General features: G+C 41.4%; 1 protein-coding gene across 9 annotated transcripts in view; it reads right to left on the bottom strand.

Annotated features, from left to right (window-relative positions):
* Positions 1-22,620, bottom strand: part of ext2 (exostosin glycosyltransferase 2) — a 180,245-nt gene that overhangs the window by 5,444 nt on the left and 152,181 nt on the right. For all 9 annotated transcript variants that reach the window (XM_078221034.1, XM_078221030.1, XM_078221029.1 and 6 more), the window contains 2 exons: positions 5,030-5,173; positions 632-760 (listed from right to left, as the gene is read on the bottom strand). In XM_078221034.1, the coding sequence (XP_078077160.1) occupies positions 632-760; positions 5,030-5,173 (273 nt within the window). The remainder of the gene's footprint in view (positions 1-631; positions 761-5,029; positions 5,174-22,620) is intronic.

The following is a 22,620-nucleotide window of genomic DNA, read 5'->3' as shown; positions in this document are numbered from 1 at the left end:
CATCCTTTCAGAACATCGTGCTCAAGTTCCATCTGGCTCAGTGAAGCATATTTCAACCCACAAGAGGTCAATAAAATTACTAGAATGGTTTCACATTCATTGAAAGTGTGTGATGACAACCCATTAAAACTCATTTAATGATTGTTTTCACACTTCTGGGTGCCTTGTACAAGCACTGGTTGCCTGTACAGTCAGAAGGTGTTGAAATGTTGCTTCCTCTACTTTGAAAGGGCCTTATTAACCTATGTCTGTGTTCTCATTAAGTTGACTGACAGATTCTATGAATATTTAAAGACTATAAAGGTGACAAAGTTTATAGCACCCAAGTGGCTTTGTACAAACCTAAATTGCAATACTTCAATACTGAATATACAAAGCAAGTCCCCTTTCAACAGCTGATATTTGCAAAGCACCAATAAAACAAAAAATTAAGATTTGAAATATTTTATGGTAAACAATAATTTCCGCATTTGTACAATTAGAAATTCACATGATCAATTTCTAGAGACATAAAATTCTGAATTTCTTTTAGATTTATATCCATTTTAATTAGTCGCATTATACTAAGGACAATAAGCAAACACATTTACACGATTTCTCTTTTTGCACACTTTTCTGGGACTAAACGTACCTTAATAGGAGCTTTTCCAGTCATGTTTGCTACCAGGAAGTTCATAGCAATGTCCTCACAGTTCATATGGGCATCCACCCAATTTTTAATATCTCCAGGCATCTTGTAGGTGTATAAGTAGTTAAAATACTATAACGATAAAAGACATTATAGAATGCATTAGAAAATATCATCTTTAAATGTGTAAATTATTAACAGTTAACACAAGTGTTCATGTTTCTTGAAATATAAAGAATTGTTAAAAAATAATATTTAAAATGTTCTTTGAGTTACAATTTTGACAAGAGCCATGAAGGGTTTGACCAAGCTTATTGTAATCGCACATGATTACTTCCATGTCTGTGCTAAATGATTTAGATCAGTCTGGTTTTAAAATAACCCTGGTAGCTATGTCCTCCCAACCCAGCAATATAAAATTAATGCAAGGAAAGGTGCTTAAGGGCAAAAGAAAATTGGCAAATCAAGGTAGTTAAAAATAATGGAAGTGCTGAAAGAAAATAAATGAACAGGAGTAATGAAAAGAAATCATGGCTAATAAATAACGAGGGACAAGGGAAAGGGAGGGTGATATGGAGAAGGTAGTAAAGAACAAAAGTCTGAGAGTCAAGTTCTGACAATAAAGAACTGCTGAGTGGCATTTAGTCCAAGTGTAGCTTCACTGAGGCCATTAATGGTCTGGATTTTGTGGTAGTAATGACGACAAGACTGTCAGTGTTTGGCATCATTTCTCCTGTAAAATTGACAGCAACTTCTGGAGTCTGCACATGCAGATGCATGGAAATCCAGAAGTCGCTGTCAGTGATTCTAAATTTCCTCCTAGGTTGTGCTGTTGAAGTCTCCACAGACTGCAATCTGTTAGTGATCACTGAACTGATGATAACTTTCATCTTTTTATGTTATTAGTCTGACTGAAAAACCCCTTGAACTTGTTACAGCTTATTGGATATTTTTAACAGCATGCTAAATTCATAATTACTGCTAAATATCACCTCTGTGCCTGAAAAACAAATTTTATATTTGTGTAATGTCAAATCTCCCCATTACAATAAAAAAAATCACACATTTTAAAAACTTTAAAAAAAAGTTTGTTCCTGGTACCACAGCTTCTATCTTAATCCCACCTCTTTGTACCAATCTTTATTCCCCTATTAGCCACTTTATATTAAAAACTGAAGGATAATTAGTTTTTATAACATTTTGGTTTGGTGTCCAGTAAAGCTCTTCAACGTGATTGGCTGCTTAGAATCTTAAAATCCCTACAGCGCTGAAGGAGGCCATTCGGCCCATCGAGTCCACACCGACCATAATCCCACCCAGATCCTACCCCCATAACCCTGCTAGTCCCCCTGACACTAAGGGGCAATTTAGCATGGCCAATCCACCTAACCTGCACATCTTTGGAGCGTGGGAGGAAACCGGAGCACCTGGAGGAAACCCACGCAGACATGGGGAGAATGTGCAAACTTCACACAGATAGTGACCCAAGCCAGGAATTGAACTCAGATCCCTGGCGCTGTGAGGCAGCAGTGCTAACCACTGTGCCCCCCTTGCTTGACGACATTATTGCTGTTGGATGTCTGGATATCTCCTTGACTTGGCCCAAATGTACAATAATGTTGAGAAAGGCGAAGTCCACATCTCAGAAATCATGAGAACCCGCAGCAGCTTTCTTTAAGTTTCATCGCTGATCACAAAATCCAGGAAAAAATGTAATCCCAGACTTAATCCTAGACTTTAATCTCTCTCTTTTCTTCCAATGCAACCTTTCCACTTATTAACTATTCTATCAATCTATATTAATGATTTGGATTGAAGGACTAGCTGTATTGTGGTCATTATTGCTGAGAATGCAATAGGTAGAAAAGTAAGCTGCAAAGTTAAAAAGAGTCTGCAAGATTTAGATAGGTTAAGTGAGTGGACAAAAATTTGGCAGATGGGAGTGTAATGGGGGAAAACGTGTGGTTGTCCACTTTGGCAAGAAGAATAGAAAAGTAGAATTTTATTTAAATAGAAAGTGTATTCAATGTTAAGAGAGATCTGGGTGTCCTGGTACATGAATCAAAAGAAGTTAGCATGCAGATACAGCAAGTAATTAGGAAAGAAAATGCAAATGAAATGTTGGCCTTTATTGTAAGGGGGATGGAATAACAAAGTAGGGAAATCTTGATACAACTGTGCAGGGCATTGCTGAGATCAAACCGAGAGTACCATGTATAGTTTTGGTCTCCTTACTTAAGGAGGGAAAATATACTACAGAAGTATATTGGAAAGTATTATCTTTAAATGCATAACATTTAGCTATCCAATTGGGAAACATTCAGAGATGGTTCACGAGGCTGATTCCTGTGATGACAGGTATGTCTTATGGAGGAAAAGTTGAGCGGGTTGGGCCAATACTCATTAGAGCTTAGAAGAACAAGCGGTGATCTTATTGAAACATATAAGATTCTGAGGCTGCTTGAAAGGGTACTTGCTGAGAGGATATTGGAGTGCAGTTTAAAAATAAGGGGTCTCCCATTTAAGACAGAGATGAGGAGGAATTACTTTTCTCAGAGGATCTTTAATCTGTGGAATTCTCTCTCCCCAGAGCGCAGAGGAGGCTGGCTGGGTCATTGAATATATTCAAGGCTGAGTTAGACAGATATTTGACCCACGGGGGAGTCGGGGTCAGATAAGAAATTGGAGTTAAGGCCACAATCCGATCAGCCATGATCTTTTTAAATGGCGGAGAAGGCTCAAGGGGGCAGAATGGCCTACTGCTCCTATTTCTTATGATCAATGTTACTGTGATAGTGCTCTTTTAATTTTTGTTGCTTCCTACATTTATAAACTAATGAAATCAAGGCGAATTTCACAGATTGCAATTTTCACTGATTCTACCTCAAAGCTGAGGTTCTTTACTCCTTCCAGTCTTTCTTTCATTGCATAATCTCCAGACTTTTAAACATCATAGAACCATACAGTGCAGAAGAGGCCCTTCGGCCCATCGAGTCTGCAACGTCACATTGGAGTCTGACATCACCAAATAATGTCTTCCTGTTTGATCTCATCCTTTTTTATTCTTTTCAACATATATTGTATCCTGCACCACAGAAATTCTTGCTGATATTCTATTTTTAGTATGTTCATCAAGGCCATCTATCAAAATTATGAACAGCATTCTCCAGTTTTGTTCCTTAGATACTCCACTGGTCATAATTATCTACATTGATTAGGACTACGACCACAGTTCATGACCCTTTACTCTTACCATTTAACTAATCTAAATTTCAACATCTGTCTTTAATGACTTGTAAAAAAACAAGCAGACACAGCTCACCTTGAACTTCAATCACTCAGCTATTCCTGGATTAATTTAATTTTGTGCCATTATGGATATTCAAACCTTCCAGTTTTATTAAATTAACTACTTCGAGCAAATCAAGTTCTTCATGGGCAGAACTCCAATAATCCCTTCAATTTATGGAAACAAATGCAATATTTCCTATTGTAGAAGCCAGTGTTAAGAGAAGTCACTTTTTCTCCCCTTACCTATTAGCTTGAAGGGCAAGTGGTGTTTTTAAATACTGAATCTATCTAAAGGACTCAGTTCTGCCTAATAGCCCTGGTGTTTTGGATTACACAAGAAATAGGAGCAGGGGCAGGCCATGTGACCCTTCTAGATTGTTCCGTCATTTAATAAGTTCATGGCTGATCTTCTACCTTAGCTACACCTTCTGCACTATCCCTGTCTCCTCGGACTTGGTTATAGCATGCTGTGAGGAAGTTGGCTGACATTCCTTCATGAATGTAACTCTTTGAATTATCCTTTCACTGTACATGATGCAACCACATTTCTACATTTCTCTCGTAACTATCATTCTTTACTTTTTGCTGCCCTTTAAATTTATTCAAACAATTGCTCTACATCTACTGCTCTTGGCTTGGTGGTCACTTTCCAATTAGTACTTTTCCTTCTTTGGCGTTATAGGTTCCCCAGCAAACTGGCTCACACTTCCCTTCATAGGTGCATTGGCCATGCTAAATTCTCCCTCAATGTACCCAAACAGGTGTGGTGACTAGAGAATTTCCGCAGTAACTTCATTGCAGTGTTAATGTAAGCCTACTTGTGACTAATAAATAAACTTTAAACTTCATCTAAAATGAAATTGATTGCTTTATTGTATTTCAGTTCTTCTCTCAGAAGTCAGACAAACCTTAGCTTAATTTTAATATCATTTTGGAAAACCAGATTTTCTCACATTACTGTAAAGACAGGTTCTGGATTTTTGTGGAACGAATGGTACAATGCCTTTGAAACCCCCTTTTTTCCAATTAATCAATATCATCAATATAGTAGGAGCTAAATATAACAAGTGTATTAACTCCAGTGTTAAAAGATGGTTTTAAAACTTGTACCTTATGGTAGAAGGCAGCTCCAGTTAATACCATCGAGACTTCATTGGTCCATTCCGACTCATATTTCCATTTACTAGTCTCGTGGTCCCACAAATGAAGTCGGCCTGGATACCCCACCAGCCTGTCAGGAAACTCACGCCACACCTACACAAGCAGAAATCACAAACGCTGTTACTGGCTTTATCTGGGACAGAAAATTTATTAATCCAGTTATTAACCTCAGTTATCCATTGTAAGCTATTAACCAGTGATGTGAATTTGTCAACTCTACACGCTGGGTCGTAACTTCACTCTCTCTGTGCCCATTTACCTACGTCAAGTTTCTTCCATGCCTGTCTCGGTCGACCTTCTAATTCAGGATGGCCAAGATCCAGGCAGTGTAGCAGTCTGCAAGGGTCAGCATCGAAGTGCAGAAAAGGCATGTTGACGGAGGGCACACCCCCTTTTTTATGGTACTAGCTGCTATAAAGCAGGTTTGACAGGTCAGGGAGAAGGTAAGTGCCGAAGGTAAGTGGACAGGATCTGGGGGTTAGGCCTATGGGGAGCTGTGTCCGGTTGGATCGGGAGGGGAGGAAGAGGAGGGCGGGGGTGTATTGCGGAGTCACCTGTGGGTTGGGGGTAATCCCATGGGGTGATGAAAGAGCTGCGCTCCGAAAGCTCGTGATTCCAAATAAACCTGTTGGACTTTAGCCTGGTGTTGTGGAACGTTTTACAAGGACACTGAAGTCAACTGCACTGTTTCACCAATACCCACTCTCATTGGGGTCAGCTAACGTAGCCCAGACCAGTATCAAACTTGAGATCTTCCTGGTCTGCAATACTGAGTACAACACCAGATACTGCACTAAATCTCTTTTCAGATTTGCAAACTGATAAAGGCAAAGTCTTTTGTGTGTAAAGAATTAATCATACTGCAGATTTTTTTATTGTACATGTGATTATCACATTTCACCAAGACAGAATGTACATTATAAATGGTTTACATCAACTTCATTGTTGCTGGATAAAAGAGACATGCAATTCAGCTTGCACCCATTAGAACAACTGCAAGAATGCCAAATTTCAAAGGAAGTAACAATTTATATTGCATGAGAAAAATGTGATGATCGGTCAAGGCATTGCCATGGTGAATGCATGAAATTGGTATTCTTGCATTTGTCTTGATGAGGCCAAGGCGAAATGTTTCAACAGCATTTCTCTTTTCAGCAATACTCTTAAGCAACTACTTAAATTAATTGTTCAGATTGTTCACCAGAGCGAGGGGAAAGATATAACCTACTGTTACCTCGTTACAATGATCATCGGTATATAAATAAAGCTTCAGTATCTTTTCAAGATCACCACCATTTGAATCTGTGGTTATTGGCCAGACTATACTCTAGGAATTAACTTGTCGCTGGACTCAAAATACATTTTAAAGCATATGTATCCTTCATGGCCTTGATTTTGCAGTCAGCCGCAAAGCAATAATGCTTATTACGATCTCAAAGAAAGGCGCTGAAAAAGATTTAGTGATTTTTGTTCATCAGACTTCCCCTTTCCCTACTGAAATCCCAAGTCAAAGGGATCTCCACATGTACAGCACTGCCAGCAAACATGATAATCTGCCAAATTGAAATTTTCTCACAGAGAACAAAACCGAGAATTTTCTGATAGCAAAATAAATGATTTTGACTGTATTTAGATAGAAGCTAACATGCTAATATAACTAAACCTAAAAATGTGGAATTTTATCATAATGGAGGAAATTGACATTCTACAAATATAATATTAATTCTTTCTTGGCAGGTGGGTGTGTTTGGAGGTAATTACAAAGTCAGTAGGCTACTTAAAACAAGGAACACCTCACTCAGCAAGGTGAAACTTGTCCCAGCGTTTTTGAATAGTGATCAATTGGCTCAGTGGGCAGATGGAGTTAAATTTAGATAAATGTGAGGTGATACATTTTGGTTCATTGAACCAGGGCAGGACTTACTCAGTTAATGGTAGGGCGTTGGGGAGAGTTACAGAACAAAGAGATCAAGGGGTACAGGTTCATAACTCCTTGAAAGTGGAGTCACAGGTGGACAGAGTGGTGAAGCATGCTTGGTTTCATTGGTCAGAACATTGAATACAGGAGTTGGGACGTCTTGTTGAAGTTGTACAATACATTGGTAAGGCCACACTTGGGATACTGTGTACAGTTCTGGTCACCCTATTATAGAAAGGATATTATTAAACTATAAAGAGTGCAGAAAAGATTTACTAAGATGCTACCGGGACTTGATGGTTTGAGTTATAAGGAGAGACTGGATAGACTGGGACTTTTTTCTCTGGAGCTTGGAAGGCTGAAGGGTGATCTTATAGAGGTCTGTAAAATAATGAGGGGTATAGATCAGCTAGATAGTCAATATTTTTTCCCAAAGGTAGGGGAGTCTAAAACTAGAGGGCATTGGTTTAAGTGAGAGGGGAGAAATACAAAAGTATCCAGAGGGGCAATTTTTTCACGCAGAGGGTGGTGAGTGTCTGGAACAAGCTGCCAGAGGTAGTAGTAGAGGCGGGTACAATTTTGTCCTTTAAAAAGCGTTTAGACAGTTACATGGGTACGATGGGTATAGAGGGATATGGGCCAAATGCAGGCAATTGGGACTAGCTTAGGGGTTTAAAAAAAGAAAGGGTGGCATGGATAACTTGGGCCAAAAGGCCTGTTTCCATGCTGTTAAACTCCATAACTCTATGTGTAAAGTTTTTGACAGTGCAGACTGCTTATGGATTGCAGTGTGAAATGTGGACCTTGACAGCACACCCTTTGGAGAAGTATAGGATCCAACTTGTGGATTTCTTCTTATTCAGCATGTGTGTACTCCCAAAGTTGCTGCCTGTTTCAATGGAGTAATGATGACCAATGTTGATGATGTCACCACTGTCATCAAGGCAAAACCCAGCCCAAAGATCAACGAAGCAGAGTTTAAAAAAAATCAGAATTGTTAATACCCACCCCAAAAAAAGCTGGACACGTCTCGGAAATTTCAATTTGAAATGTATCTGAAATACATTTGCCCAAATGAATTAAGAACAGAGTCCAATGGAGAGACAAAATGACATTTCTCAACATATGGGCTTGAGTGTAGCTACAAAATGAACAGGAAAATGCTTTGTCAGAGTCATCCAACATTGGCCCTATTCTCTCTCTCCACAGATGCTGTCAGACCTGCTGAGATTTTCCAGCATTTTCTGCTTCTGTTTCAGGTTCCAGCATCCGCAGTAATATGCTTTTATTTTACAAAATGAACAAGCAAGGTTTGCTGTGCAATGAGAGAGTTCACTTAAAGGTGCAGTTTCAAGATCTCCCTCAATGGTCCTAACCCTCAATTAATAACACTTACCCTGCTTGCTGACACTCGAATTTAACCAAAATGCTGTTGAGACATGAGGAACTAGGGCTCACAGCCAACAGAATACTTGTGTGTTGAAAAGTGCTGGTCTCATTATAGAGGGATAAGAAAGCAGCAGATTCTAACTGACTTCGCAGCACCAACAGTTCAACACTTGAATTAGAAGTTCATATAAAAGTAGTTCAATATCAAAGGCAAAGTACACATGTCATTAGCAGCTGCATGTAATTAGACCTGTGCACCAACACTTCATTAGTAAAATGTTAAGTGACAGTCTAGCATTATCATGAATGTTTTTTTTTAAGTACAGCTAAACAGAAAACAAGCACATGAACCAAACCAAACCGCTGTTTAATGAACTCTTAATTGCTTCAAAGACTACTGTGCAGATTAAAAGGATCAGTTTATGATTAGAAACATAGGCTTCATGACAGACCGGATCATAATTTCCAAATCAACTGCCCTTCAATGAGAATCTGTAATTAACTGGCTTTTGTCAATGTTTTTTCACATGCCACTTCCCACTAATGTTGATCTCATACACAGAACCACATTATGAAAGGTTCTCCAAGATTTATTAGTCAAGTAACTAGTGACATGAAAATGGGATCCAGCAGAAAAGGGTGTTCACAGAAAGCTGAATGGCTTTGTTAGGCTTCTTCAAGGGGGCATTAAGATGAAAGCACATAAATGTGAGACATTTCAGCTGTAAAAAAATGAATGCAACTGTGATAAAACTGCAGCGATTCAAGATGGTGATTCACCACCACATCTTTATAGGACAACTAGAGATGGCCAATAAATGTCGTCATTCCAGCATCTACCTTCTCAAAGTAATGAAAAATTTAAAGTAAAGAAAAAGTAAAATTAAAGTTTATTTATTAGTCACAAGTAGGCTTACATTAACACTGCAAAGAAGTTACTGTGAAAATCCCCTAGTCGCCACACTCCGGCGCCTGTTCGGGTACACTGAGGGAGAATTTAGCCTGGCCAGTGCACCGAACCAGCACATTTTTTGGATTATGGGAGGAAACCGGAGCACCCGGAGGAAACCGGAGAGAACGTGCAGACTCCACACAGTCAGTGACCCAAGCCGGGAATCAAACCCAGGTCCTTGGTGCTGTGAGACAGCAGTGCTAACCACTGTGCCACCGTGGACGAATTAGTAAATCGCCATTGATTTTGTTCGAGGTTAAAAAAATGCAGTATTAAATAAAGATGTGCAATTATGGATGATTAATATGTTTGTTTATCACCTGTCTGCTTTTGAACTAGACTGTTGTGTTTCTGGTGAAGGTTGGCTTCTGTACAGTAGATGTGTTAATCAAAAGCAGGATAGAGAAAATAATTTATTTTCAATTGTTGCTTAATGCCCAAGTGATTCTCTTTGGTTTCCTGAATGAACACAGCATTAAGGTTTTAAAATAATGGTTCCTCTTCTCTATAGCCAGAACCTTGAATTCCATAACTCTGGACTAAGAGTAGAAAGAAATGTGGTCTAACATGCCAGCTGCACAGGTGAACAGAAGGTTCCTTTCGAAACTCTGCACCCTCAAATTCACAGGCTTCGAGTCAACGGCATTCAATTACTTCTTGTTCAAGGAACTGAAATCTGTTTTTACTTTCTTGATTCCAAAATTGGCTTTGTAACATGCAATTCAAGTCAGAAGCGACTGGCCTCCCCCAAGACTTCAATAAACTTTTAAAACCTTGGAATCCTCTGACAAGATCATTCAGTGTTGGCCTATGCTGAGAAAACTCAGACCAGGGGTTCTGTCACATCAGAACACATTTCTGTTTGTCACACAATGGATTCGGATCTCTTTGCAGCTGCTACATGAATTACAAGTTAGCAAGGAATTTGTTCATTAGAATGAGAATTTCAAGAGAAAATGTGTGCGAATGCCTGCAGTTAGGCAATCACCCAGCAGTTGTTCAGAAGTGCAAAGTGCGTAGCTTAGTCTGATAGAACAAATCAAAATGATTTTATGTTACAATTTGGAGTCACACAGTACAACCTATCACTTGGTTATTCCACACTCATCAAACATCATTCATTCTAACAGAAATGAGATCTTTTGAAAACCTCTGCAACTGATCAGTTATCTCCTAATGTACAACACGGTGCCATTCACCACTTTGCAAATAGGGATTATTAAAGTGAGTTAGACAGGAGGGGGGGGGGGGATATTTCTTGATGAATTTCCAAGATGATATCGTTTAAGTAGGAATGCAAAAAATGTTAATGTTGATTTGTGCCTGCAATAAAAGATTAAAGAAGGTTATCTTACTGCTTGAGCAGGTTTCTCTCAATCTTCCGCCACTATGGTCATACTACAGACCTAACCCCAAAATGCCCAATAAGCTCGTTTCAAGATCCTGAGGCATATTGACAGGGTGGAAGTGGAGAGGATGTTTCCTTTTGGCGACACGGTGGCACTGCTGCCTCATAGCGGCAGGGACCTGGGTTCAATTCCTGACTTGGGTCGCTGTCAGTGCGGGGTCTGCAAGTTCTCCCTGTGTCTGCGTGGGTTTCCCCTGGGTGCTCCTGTTTCCTCCCACAGTCCGAAAGACGTGCTGGTGAGATGGATTGGCCATGCTAAATTCTCCTTCAGGGTACCTGAACAGGCGCTGGAGTATGGCGACTAGGGGATTTTCACTGTAACTTCATTGTAGTGTTAATGCAAGCCTAATTGTGACATTAATAAATAAACTTAAACTTAAAGAACCTAGAACTGGGGGTCACTGTTTAAAAATAAGGGGTCACCCATTTAAAACAGAGATGAGGAAAAATCTTTTCTCTTGGAGGTTTGAGAGTCCTTGGAACTCTCATCGTCAAAAGGTGGTGGAATCACAGGCTTTGAATATTTTTAAAGAAGAAGTGGATAGAGTCTTGATAAGCAAGGGATTGAATGTTTAGAGAGGCAGGGAATGTGGAGTTGAGGTTAAAATCAGCCATAATCTTATCAAATGGCGGAGCAGGCTCAAGAAGCCATGTGGCCTACTCTTGCTCCTAGTTCATATTGTAGGGGGAAAAATCCCCAAAGGTTAGTGAAGATTTTAAATCATTCGATGTTTAAGACACTGACAAAACTACCAGCATTAAGATAAATGATTTTAAATCAGACCTATAAGCCAACAAGGGAGCAGTCTGCGTACATATGAAATGCAGTAAGAAATTCAAACAAGTGATAATGATTTGAGACATATATGTTGATATTTTGGAATGTGTTAAATTACTTTATAAATGTATTTCATAAAAATCATTGCTCACTTTGGCCAGAGGCAGATTATTGCGAAAACATGATGGTAGAGGGCAAAAGGACAAAACCACATCCGAAGGGAACAATGAAACCTTGGAAATACACAAGAGTTTCTAATGGTGGAACGTTCAGGGCAACTTCATGCATAGGACTAATTCACTGATCCCGGACACGGGATCATGTGTTAGTCTGAGTTGACAGTGACCTGGAGGGGAACTTGTGGGAATGTTAACTTTGAACTTAGTGGCCAGGTGTCTGGTCACTAAGGGATACAGGATGTTGAGTCAGCCAAAATGGGAAGATATGTCCAGATTTTACGAACTAATGAAATACCATTATGCCAGAAGGTAAGGTGCAATTGGCTGGAGTATATGACAGGTATTAATATGTATTGAAGATGATTTATTGAAAGCTAATGATAAGAAAAGAGTATAATTGACCTTTCCTAACCATTGTACGTCAGAGTTTATTGGAGAAAACTGGCTGCTCTTCCCTCTTGAGAGGCCTAGGACTCTGTGATAATTTCTCCCTGTCACTCACTGGTCAAATAAAAATTATGTCTTTAAAATGAGACACTGGCTTTGAGAGTTTTGTATTGTCTGAAGTTTCGGCAATACCCAGTCACCTCAAAAACCCCTCAGGACTGTTTAAATTTTCTTTAATTGGAGCACAAGACTATTACTGCTACTTCAGTTCTTTGTTGCTAATAGGCTGAATGGAGGTCCAATTGTTGGTTAGGTGTAAAATGGGGCAGTGGTTCTCAAAGACCGTCAAGATACGACATTTGTCAGTGATCGGAATAGAACAGGATATATAACTGCTCAGTTAAAAAATTGTTTATGTATTTGCATACTTTTATTTCAAACTCATTTGCTATATCATTGCAGTAAAAAGGAAACATGGTTCCTCCTGCACAAGAGTCAGAGACAGGTATCCCAAACACAACCCCATTTTAGAATACAAGTTCTAAATTTATCATTTTGGTGTCATTCAAGTGCAACATAACACAGTAGTTCCAAAATATGGTGGATAGGATTTTTCTCCCACTTGGCGGCATGTTTCGCAGCAGTGGGAGGTGGCGCACGCTAGCTGGCAGCAGGACCTTATGGGCCCGCCCGTTGTGAACAGAGTTTCTACAGATGGTCAGTATGTCTGGTAGGAATACAGTTCAGATGCTGGAAAGGCAGGGTAATTACTCATTTTAGCCGTGAAGTGTTTACTTAGGAGAGAACTAATGGACTGTTGTTCACAAAAAAGGTCCCCCGAGTTTTTTTTTGATTAAATAAATAGAAGGTGGGTTTAGGTTTGCAGGTCATGTGATAATGTGGTTAATGGGAGGAGCTAGGTATATAGTAGAGAGAGAAACAGCTTTCTGTTCAGTTTCTGGCTGGGGTTTGTTTAAAGACAGAAGTCTGCAAGCTGCTCTGAAACTCAAAACCCCTCCGAAAGCTTCAAAACTGTTGACACAATCTGCAGCAAGTATGCCTGGGCTTGCTAACTGTATTAAAGTGGCATTAGGGATTTTTACACTAACATCATTGCAGTGTTAATGTAAGCCTACTTGTGACACTAATAAATAAACTTTAAACATTTAAGTCTAATAGAAAATGTTGTTTATTTGGAACTGAAATAGGGATATGTTAGAAATTAGAATTATTTCCTTTCATTTTTTTTAACTATTGTGCAATTGTTAAAAGTTAAGCTGCTTCATTTTGTTTGGATTATATTTCAACAATGTTATGAATAAAGCTTGCTTTGATAAAAAGATCCCTAATTTGTCAGTGAAATTACACCTGGAGCGAAGCATCCTTTTTGGGGCTCAGGTCTAGGACTCTAACAATGGTCTGTTTTTTAAAAAAATTAAAAATTTAACAATCTACTCCAGAGCTGTCACAGCATGATAGTTCCTGGCACAGCATTATGGTTCCTAGTGGCCTTGTTCTGTGCCATCTCGCTCTAGGTTAAGAACAATGATGAAGACCTGCCATTTAAGCTCTTGTAAGTACAGGCTCCACATTCCTCCGAGTCAGTGACATTCCCTGCCTTTTGCTTTCCTATTTTGCCAAATTTTTGCTACGCATCGGCACAGATTCTTTCATGGGGATGAAGTAAGGGAGGAAGGTAGGGGAGGTAGTGTTGCTGAGGATGTGGACAGGGTGATTGACAGTGCACAAGGGACATGGAGTGGTGGAAGATATGCAACTTCCTTAACAGAGAGCACGAAAAAGGCCAGTCTTGCTTTGGCAGTGATAATAAAGTTAGACTACCGATCAGATGAGAATCCTAAATTTGATAACTTAATTTTGGAAGACCCTGGCAGCTGCCACCCAAGAATCCTCCAAGTGAGGATTGTCCTGATCATCCTGTCCACTCCATGCTCCTTTACCTCCAAGGCAGTCAGAGCCACCTCTTCAGCAATCTTCATATCCAGATCTTTTTGGAAGACAAAGTTGTTCTTGAAACCAAAGGCAACTTCCTGTAAAGTCTGCTGTGGATGTGAAGGATTCTTTGGTCACATTAAATTTAGGCAGTCAGTTAGCAGTAGCCCTGTCCATTAAATGGGTTGAGGGTATTAATTGTGAGGGTTTTAACTGTACAAGCTCACACTGCTATGTGTGCATCATCTGCTGCACTCTACAACTTGGGCAAGTTGCTAATTTCCCAGCTGTGTTAAAAAGTGAGTCAGTTACCTGTGGAACCCATTTGGTGCACTGGTTGACATACTTTATTATTCATTCGTGGGACATGGGCATCGCTGGCTGGCCAGCATTTCTTGCTCAACACTAGTTGCCTGAGGGCAGTTGAAAGTCAACCACATTGCTGCGGCTCTGGAATCACAGGTAAGCCAGACCAGGTAAGGGTGGCAGATTTCCTTCTCTAATGGGCATGAGCGAACCAGATGACAATCGACAATGGCTTCACGATCATCGTAATTCTGGGCATTTTTTATTGAATTCAAATTCCACCATCCCCTGTGGTGGGATTCGAACCCGGGCCCCCCAGAACATTAGCTGACTTTCTGGAGTAATTGTTTAGCGATAATACCACTCGGCCATTGCCTCCCATCTGGTTACCTGAAATAAGCTGTTCTGATCAACATTTTTAGCTGCAAGTTTTTTTTAGAGTAACAAGTATATTTCTCCTACAGTGTAAAACGCACACGCCTCTGCAGAGCTCTTTACTGGAATCTTTACGATATGCTTGACCTACCCACAATGCATGATAATATTTTGTAGGGTGTATTCTCCTTACGTGCTGCACGTTCCACTCCTTCACCCTGAATGACTCCCAGTCTCCATTAAAATAAAGAACAAGGGGGCAGGAAGGAGGCCTCATGTGACTTTTACATTGCCTTTAAAGAATGACTGTCCACTAAGATGTTCGATGTTAGTCATGGGGTCCCCTCATGGGTAAGACTGGCAGTTGTGCCCGAGACAAAATTAAGAGTTAAACTTCATGAGAACAAAGCTTGGGCTGTGAAACTATGACAAAGTATTGTGGTAGCCAGTAAAACACTTCAATTTAAATAAGGCTCAGATATCTTGGAAAAAGGAACAGTGTTCTGTGTACTATACCATATGATTGACAGCAAGATTTATAATTTAGGTTGTATTTTGAATATTTTCTATCAACTGCAGCAGCGATAAAGGACTAACTTAAACAACGAAGTTCTTAAATATGCCAACTCAATATAAAATTTATAAATTTTTTTTTGAAAATTAGGAAACTATTCTCAACAACATTTAAATGCCTCCAGGTGAATGCACAGATGTAGTTAACCCAGCATTTAGTTTGCCAGCACATATGCTTATGATTCAGGAACTCAAGCTGGAGGGTAGAATATATTTTCCTGCAGCTGTAATTGACAGTGGTATAATCAGGAATATAAACAATATGCCAATTTACAAGACAACAGTTTGTTTTTGCATTTGTGTTTGAGAATGTTTCATTCATGCATCGAGTTACAATTTTATACAAATCACACTCTGGTGACACAAACAGCACTTCGCTCACCATGCTTCAAGAAAAGTTCTGCCATTACAGAATCACAGAATCCCTACAGTGCAGAAGGAGGCCATTCAGCCCATCGAGTCTGCACCGACCACAATCCCACCCAGGCCCTATCCCCATAACCCCACCTATTTACCCTAGCTAGTCCCCCTGACACTGAAGGGCAGTTTACCTTGGCCAATCAACCTAACCCGCACATTTTTGGATTGTGGGAGGAAACCGGAGCACCCAGAGGAAATCCACGCAGACACAGGGAGAACGTGCAAATTCCACACAGACAGTAGCCCGAGGCCGGAAATGAACCCGTATCTCTGGCGCTGTGAGGCAGCAGTGCTAACAGCTAACCGTGCTGCCTTATTACTACGTAGAATTATGTAAAAAACGCAGCACAGTAAGAGGCCATTTAGCCCAAATAGTCGAAGGGTCGAATGGCCTACTCCTGCTTCTAGTTTCTAGGTCCATGCTGGAGATTATACCCCATTCAAATCTTCTCCCATCTAACTCAACTCAGCCTTTAAGCATATCTTTCTATTCCTTTTTCTCTCATGTTGAATGATGAGTTTTGAAAAAATCATTCATGGGATGTAGGCGTTGTTGGTGGACCAGCATTTATTGTCCAACCCTAATTGGTGGTGGGATTCTGCAATCTTGAGCTGCGTAGTCCATGTTTTGAACTACCCTGTTAGGAAGGGAGCTCCAGGAGTTTGATCCATAATTCCATCACACTCCTGACTTGTGCCTTGCAGATGGTGGACAGGACTGGGGGGGTCAGATGTTGAGTTACTCTCCACAGAATTCCAAGCTTCTGATCTGGTCTTGTAGCTCTAGTAATTATAGGGCTGGTACAGCTCAGTTTCTGCGCAATGGTAACCACTAGGGCATTGATAGTGGGGGGATTTAGCCATTAAATGTCAAGATGAGGAGATGGTGGATTCTCTTTTGTTGGAAATGGTTATTGCCTGGCACTTGCATGGTGCAACTGTTATTTGCCACTTAATAGCCCAAGCCTGAATATTACCCAGGTCTTGCTGCAGATGGACACAGACTGCTTCAGTAACTGAGAGGTTGGGAATGGTGCTGAACATGGTGCAATCATCTGCAAACATCCCCATTTCTGACCCTACGATGGAAGGATGGTCATTTATGAAACAGTTGAAGATCGGTGGACATAATGTAGGAGGGCATGCCTAGAGCAGCACCAGGGAGAATAGATAGAGGAGAACCTGTAGGTGTAGTGTATTTAGATTTCCAAAAGACACCTGGCAAGGTACTGCATAAGACGCAGCTGCATAAAATAAAAGCCCATGGAGTGTGTTAGCATGGATTGAAAACTAGCTGTCACATAGAAAACGGAGAGTTTGATTAAATGGGTCCTTTCAAGATTGAAAAGATGTAACCAGTGGAGAATTGCAGGGATCAGTTCTTGACCCGCAATTGTTCACTATTTACATTAATGACCTGGAGGAAGAAACAGAATGCAAGATTTCCAAATTTGACGATGACACGAAGATAGGTGGAATATTGTGATGAGAATATTGTGATTCTGCAGCGGGATATAGATAGATTGGGTGACTGGGTGGAAACCTGGCAAATGGAGTTTAATGTGGGGAAGTGTAAGGTCCTTACCTTAAAAAGGATATAGGAACATTGGAGGCAGTCCAAAAGAGAACCAGGCTAACTCCTGAGATAAGAGGGTTGTCCTTTCAAAAGAGAGTAAATATTCTGGGTCTGTATTCTTTGAAGTTTAGAAGAGTGAAGTGTGAACTTTTTCAAACACATAAAACCCAGTCTGCAGGTGCAACAGGTGATCAAGGCGGCAAATGGGATGTTGGCCTATATCGCAAGGGGGATAGAATATAAAAGCAGGGATGTCCTGCTGCATCTGTACAGGGCATTGGTGAGGCCGCAGCTGGAATACTGTGTGCAGTATTGGTCCCCTTATTTGCGGAAGGATATACTGGCCTTGGAGGGAGTGCAGAGAAGGTTCACCAGGTTGATACCAGAGATGAGGGGTGTTGATTATGAGGAGAGACTGAGCAGATTGGGTTTGTATTCGTTGGAATTTAGAAGGCTGAGGGGGGATCTTATCGAGACCTCTAGGATAATGAAGGGGCTGGATAGGGTAGAGATGGAGAGATTCTTTCCACTTAGAAAGGAAGCTAGAACTAGAGGGCACAGCCTCAAAATAAAGGGGGGTCAGTTTAGGACAGATTTGAGGAGGAACTTCTTCTCTCAGAGGGTGGTGAATCTCTGGAATTCTCTGCCCACTGAAGTGGTGGAGGCTACATATTTGATAGATCGAGGAATAGAGGGCTAGGGGGAAATGGCACAGAAAGGAGTTGAGCCATGATCATATTGAGTGGCGGGGCAGACTTGAAGGGCCAGGTGGCCCACTCCTGCTTCTATTTCTTGTGTTCTGTGATATACCTGACAATGAAGTGTCAGCCTGGTGAAGCTATAACACAGGACTACTTGCATTTCAAACAGTGAAAGCAGCATGCGATAGACAGAGCTAACTGACTCCACAACCAACAGATCAGATCAAAAGCTTTGCACTCCTGCCACATCATAGAATCCCGACAGTGCAGAAGGAGGCCATTCGGCCCATTGTGTCTGCACCGAACGCAATCCCACCCAGGCCCTATCCCCATAACTCCATGCATTTAACCTAGCTGGACCCCTGACACTAAGGAGCAATTTAGCATGGCCAATCCATCTAACCTGCACATCTTTGGACATTCACATCCAGTCGTGAATGGTGGTCAACAATTAAACAACCAACTGGAGGAGGAGCCCCATCCTCAATGATGTGGGAGTCCAGCACGTCAATGCAAAAGACAAGGGTAAACTATCTTCAACCAGAAGTATCAGGTAAATGAACCATTTTGGCTTCTTCCCAAGGTTCCCAGCATCACACATGTCAGTCTTCAGTCATTTCAATTCACTCCACGTGATATCAGGAAATGGCTGAAGGCACTGGTGCTGTAAATGTTATAGGTCCTGACAACACTGTGCTTCAGAACTAGCCCTGCCCCTAGCCAAGCTGCTTCAGTACCGCTACAGTACTGACATCTACCCAGCAATGTAAAAAATTGCCCAGGTATGTCCGATACACAAAAAGCAGGACAAATCTAACTGGCCAATTATTAGTCTACTCTTGATCATCAGTAAAATTACGGGAACTGTCATCAACATGCTATCAAGTGGCAATAACTGTGTGGCCAAATTCCCCTCCATTTTGATTTTCAAGTTTGCTGACGACACCACAGTAGTGGGTGGATCTCAAACAATGACGAGACAGAGTACAGGAATGGGATAGAAAATCTGGTGAACTGGCACGGCGACAATAATCTCTCCCTCAATGTCAACAAAACGAAGGAGATTGTCATCGACTTGAGGAAGCGTAAAGGAGAACATGCCCCTGTCGACATCAACGGGGACGATGTAAAAAGGGTTGAGAGCTTCAAGTTTTTAGGTGTCCAGATCACCAACAGTCTGTCCTAGCCCCCCCATGCCGACATTATAGTTAAGAAAGTCCACCAACGCCTCTACTTTCTCAGAAGACTAAGGAAATTTGGCATGTCAGCTACGACTCTCACCAACTTTTACAGATGCACCATAGAAAGCATTCTTTCTGGTTGTATCTCAGCTTGGTATGGCTCCTGCTCTGCCCAAGACCGCAAGGAACTACAAAAGGTCGTGAATGTAGCCCAATCCATCACGCAAACCAGCCTCCCATCCATTGACTCTATCTACACTTCTCACTGCCTCGATAAAGCAGCCAGCATAATTAAGAACCCCACGCACCGCGGACATTCTTTATTCCATCTTCTTCCGCCAGGAAAAAGATACAAAAGTCTGAGATCACGTACCAACCGACTCAAGAACAGCTTCTTCCCTGCTGCTGTCAGACTTTTGAATGGACCGACCTCACACTAGGTTGACCTTTCTCAACACCCTATGACTGTAACACTACATTCTGCATTCTTTCGTTTCTTTCTCTATAAACGGTATGCTTTGTCTGTAAAACGCGCAAGAAACAATACTTTTCACTGTATGTTAATACATATGACAATAATAAATCAAATCAAATCAAATCAAATCAAAGGTATGTCCTATATATAAAATGTGGGACAAATCTAACCGGCCCAATTATTACTCCATCAGTCTACTCTTGATCATCAATAAAGTTACTGAAAGTCATAGTCATAGAGGTTTACAGCATGGAAACAGGCCCTTCGGCCCAACTTGTCCATGCCGCCCTTTTTTTAAAAAAACCCCTAAGCTAATTCCAATTGCCTGCATTTGGCCCATATCCCTCTATACCCATTGTACCCATGTAACGATCTAAATGCTTTTTAAAAGATAAAATTGTACCCGCCTCTATTACTACCTCTGGCAGCTTGTTCCAGACACTCACCACCCTGTGTGAGAAAAAATTGCCCCTCTAGACATTTTTGTATCTCTCCCCTCTCACCTTAAACCTATGCCCTCTAGTTTTAGACTCCCCTACCTTTGGGAAAAAATATTGACTATCTACCTTGTCTATGCCCCTCATTATTATATAGGCTTCTATAAGGTCACCCCTCAGCCTCCTATGCTCCAGAGAAAAAAGTCCCAGTCTATTCAGCCTCTCCTTATAACTCAATCCATCAAGTCCCGATAGCATCCTAGTAAATCTTTTCTGCGCTCTTTCTAGTTTAATAATATCCTTTCTATAATAGCGTGACCTGAATTGCACACAGTATTCCAAGTGTGGCCTTACCAATGTCTTGTACTACTTCAACAAAACGTCCCAACTCCTGTATTCAATGTTCTGACCGATGAAACCAAGCATGCCGAATGCCTTCTTCACCACTCTGTCCACCTGTGACTCCACTTTCAAGGAGCTATGAACATGTACCCCGAGATCTCTTTGTTCTGTAACTCTCCCCAACGCCCTACCATTAACTGAGTAAGTCCTGCCCTGGTTCAATCTACCAAAATGCATCACCTCGCGTTTGTCTAAATTAAACTCCATCTGCCATTCATCAGCCCACTGGCCCAATTGATCAAGATCCCGTTGCAATTGGAGATAACTTTCTTCACTGTCCACAAATGCCACCAATCTTAGTGTCATCTGCAAACTTACTAACCATGCCTCATATATTCTCATCCAAATCATTAATATAAATGACAAATAACCGTGGGCCCAGCACTGATCCCTGAGGCACACTGCTGGTCACAGGCCTCCAGTTTGAAAAACAACTCTCTATAACCACCCTCTGGCTTCTGTCAAGAAGCCAATTTTGTATCCATTTAGATACCTCACCCTGGATCCCATGAGATTTAACTTGGTGCAACAACCTACCATGCGGTACCTTGTCAAAGGCCTTGCTAAAGTCCATGTAGACAACATCAACTGCACTGCCCTCATCTACCTTCTTGGTTACCCCTTCAAAAAACTCAATTAAATTTGTGAGACATGATTTTCCACTCACAAAGCCATGCTGACTGTCCCTAATCAGCCCTTGCATCTCTAAATGCCTGTAGATCCTGTCTCTCAAAATACCTTCCAACAATTTACCCACCACAGATGTGAGGCTCACTGGCCTGTAGTTCCCAGGCTTTTCCCTGCAGCCCTTTTTAAACAAAGCCACAACATTTGCCACTCTCTTTGCTACAAGTGACATCGACATGCTATCAAATGGCAATAATCTGCTCATTGCTGTTTATTTTGAGTTCCGCCAGGGTCACTCATCTCCTGACTGCATTGCAGCCATGGTCAAACATGGAGTAAAGAGCTAAACTCAAGAGGTGCGGTGAGAGTGACTGCCCTGGACATCAAGGCAACAGTTGACCAAATGTGGCATCAAGGAACCGTGGCAAAACTGGAGTCAATGAGAATCAGATGGAAAACTCTCCATTGGTTGGAATCATGCCAAGCACAAAGGAAGATGGTTGTGGTGATTGGCGATCAATCATCTTAGTCCCAGGGCATCACTGCAGGAATTCCACACGGTAGTGTCCTAGGCAAAACTATCTTTGAATAGTGTGGAGGAGCAGAGGGATCTAGGTGTATGTGTGCATAGATCCCTGAAAGTTGGGAATCAAGTAGATAAGGTTGTTAAGAAGGCATATGGTGTCTTGGCGTTTATTGGTAGGGGGATTGAATTTAGGAGTCGTAGCGTTATGTTGCAACTGTACACAACTCTGGTGCGGCCGCACTTGGAGTACTGTGTGCAGTTCTGGTCCCCACATTACAGGAAGGATGTGGAGGCTTTGGAGAGGGTGCAGAGGAGGTTTACCAGGATGTTGCCTGGTATGGAGGGGAGATCCTATGAGGAGAGGCTGAGGGATTTGGGATTGTTTTCGCTGGAAAGGCGGCGGCTAAGAGGGGATCTTATTGAAACATATAAGATGATTAGAGGTTTAGATAGGGTGGATAGTGATAGCCTTTTTCCTCTGATGGAGAAATCCAGCACGAGGGGGCATGGCTTTAAATTGAGGGGGGGTAGTTATAGAACCGATGTCAGGGGTAGGTTCTTTACCCAGAGGGTGGTGAGGGATTGGAATGCCCTGCCGGCATCAGTAGTAAATGCGCCTAGTTTGGGGGCGTTTAAGAGATCCGTGGATAGGTTCATGGACGAAAAGAAATTGGTTTAGGTTGGAGGGTCACAGTTTTTTTTTAACTGGTCGGTGCAACATCGTGGGCCGAAGGGCCTGTTCTGCGCTGTAGTGTTCTATGTTCTATGTTCTATCTTCAGCTACTTCACCAATGACCTTCCTTCCATTATAAGGTCAGAAGTGGGGATGTTTGCTGCTGATTGCACAACATTCATCAACATTCCTGACTCCTCAGTTACTGAAGCGGTCTGTGTCCAAATGCAGCAAGACGTGGACAATATTCAGGCTTGAGCTGTTAAGTGGCAAGTAACATTCGTGCCATGCAAGCGCCAGACAA

This window comes from Mustelus asterias, chromosome 9, assembly GCF_964213995.1.
Source record: "Mustelus asterias chromosome 9, sMusAst1.hap1.1, whole genome shotgun sequence".
Taxonomy (NCBI): domain Eukaryota; kingdom Metazoa; phylum Chordata; class Chondrichthyes; order Carcharhiniformes; family Triakidae; genus Mustelus; species Mustelus asterias.
The sequence above is the reverse complement of the archived record's forward strand: the minus strand, read 5'-3'. Positions and strand labels throughout refer to the sequence as shown.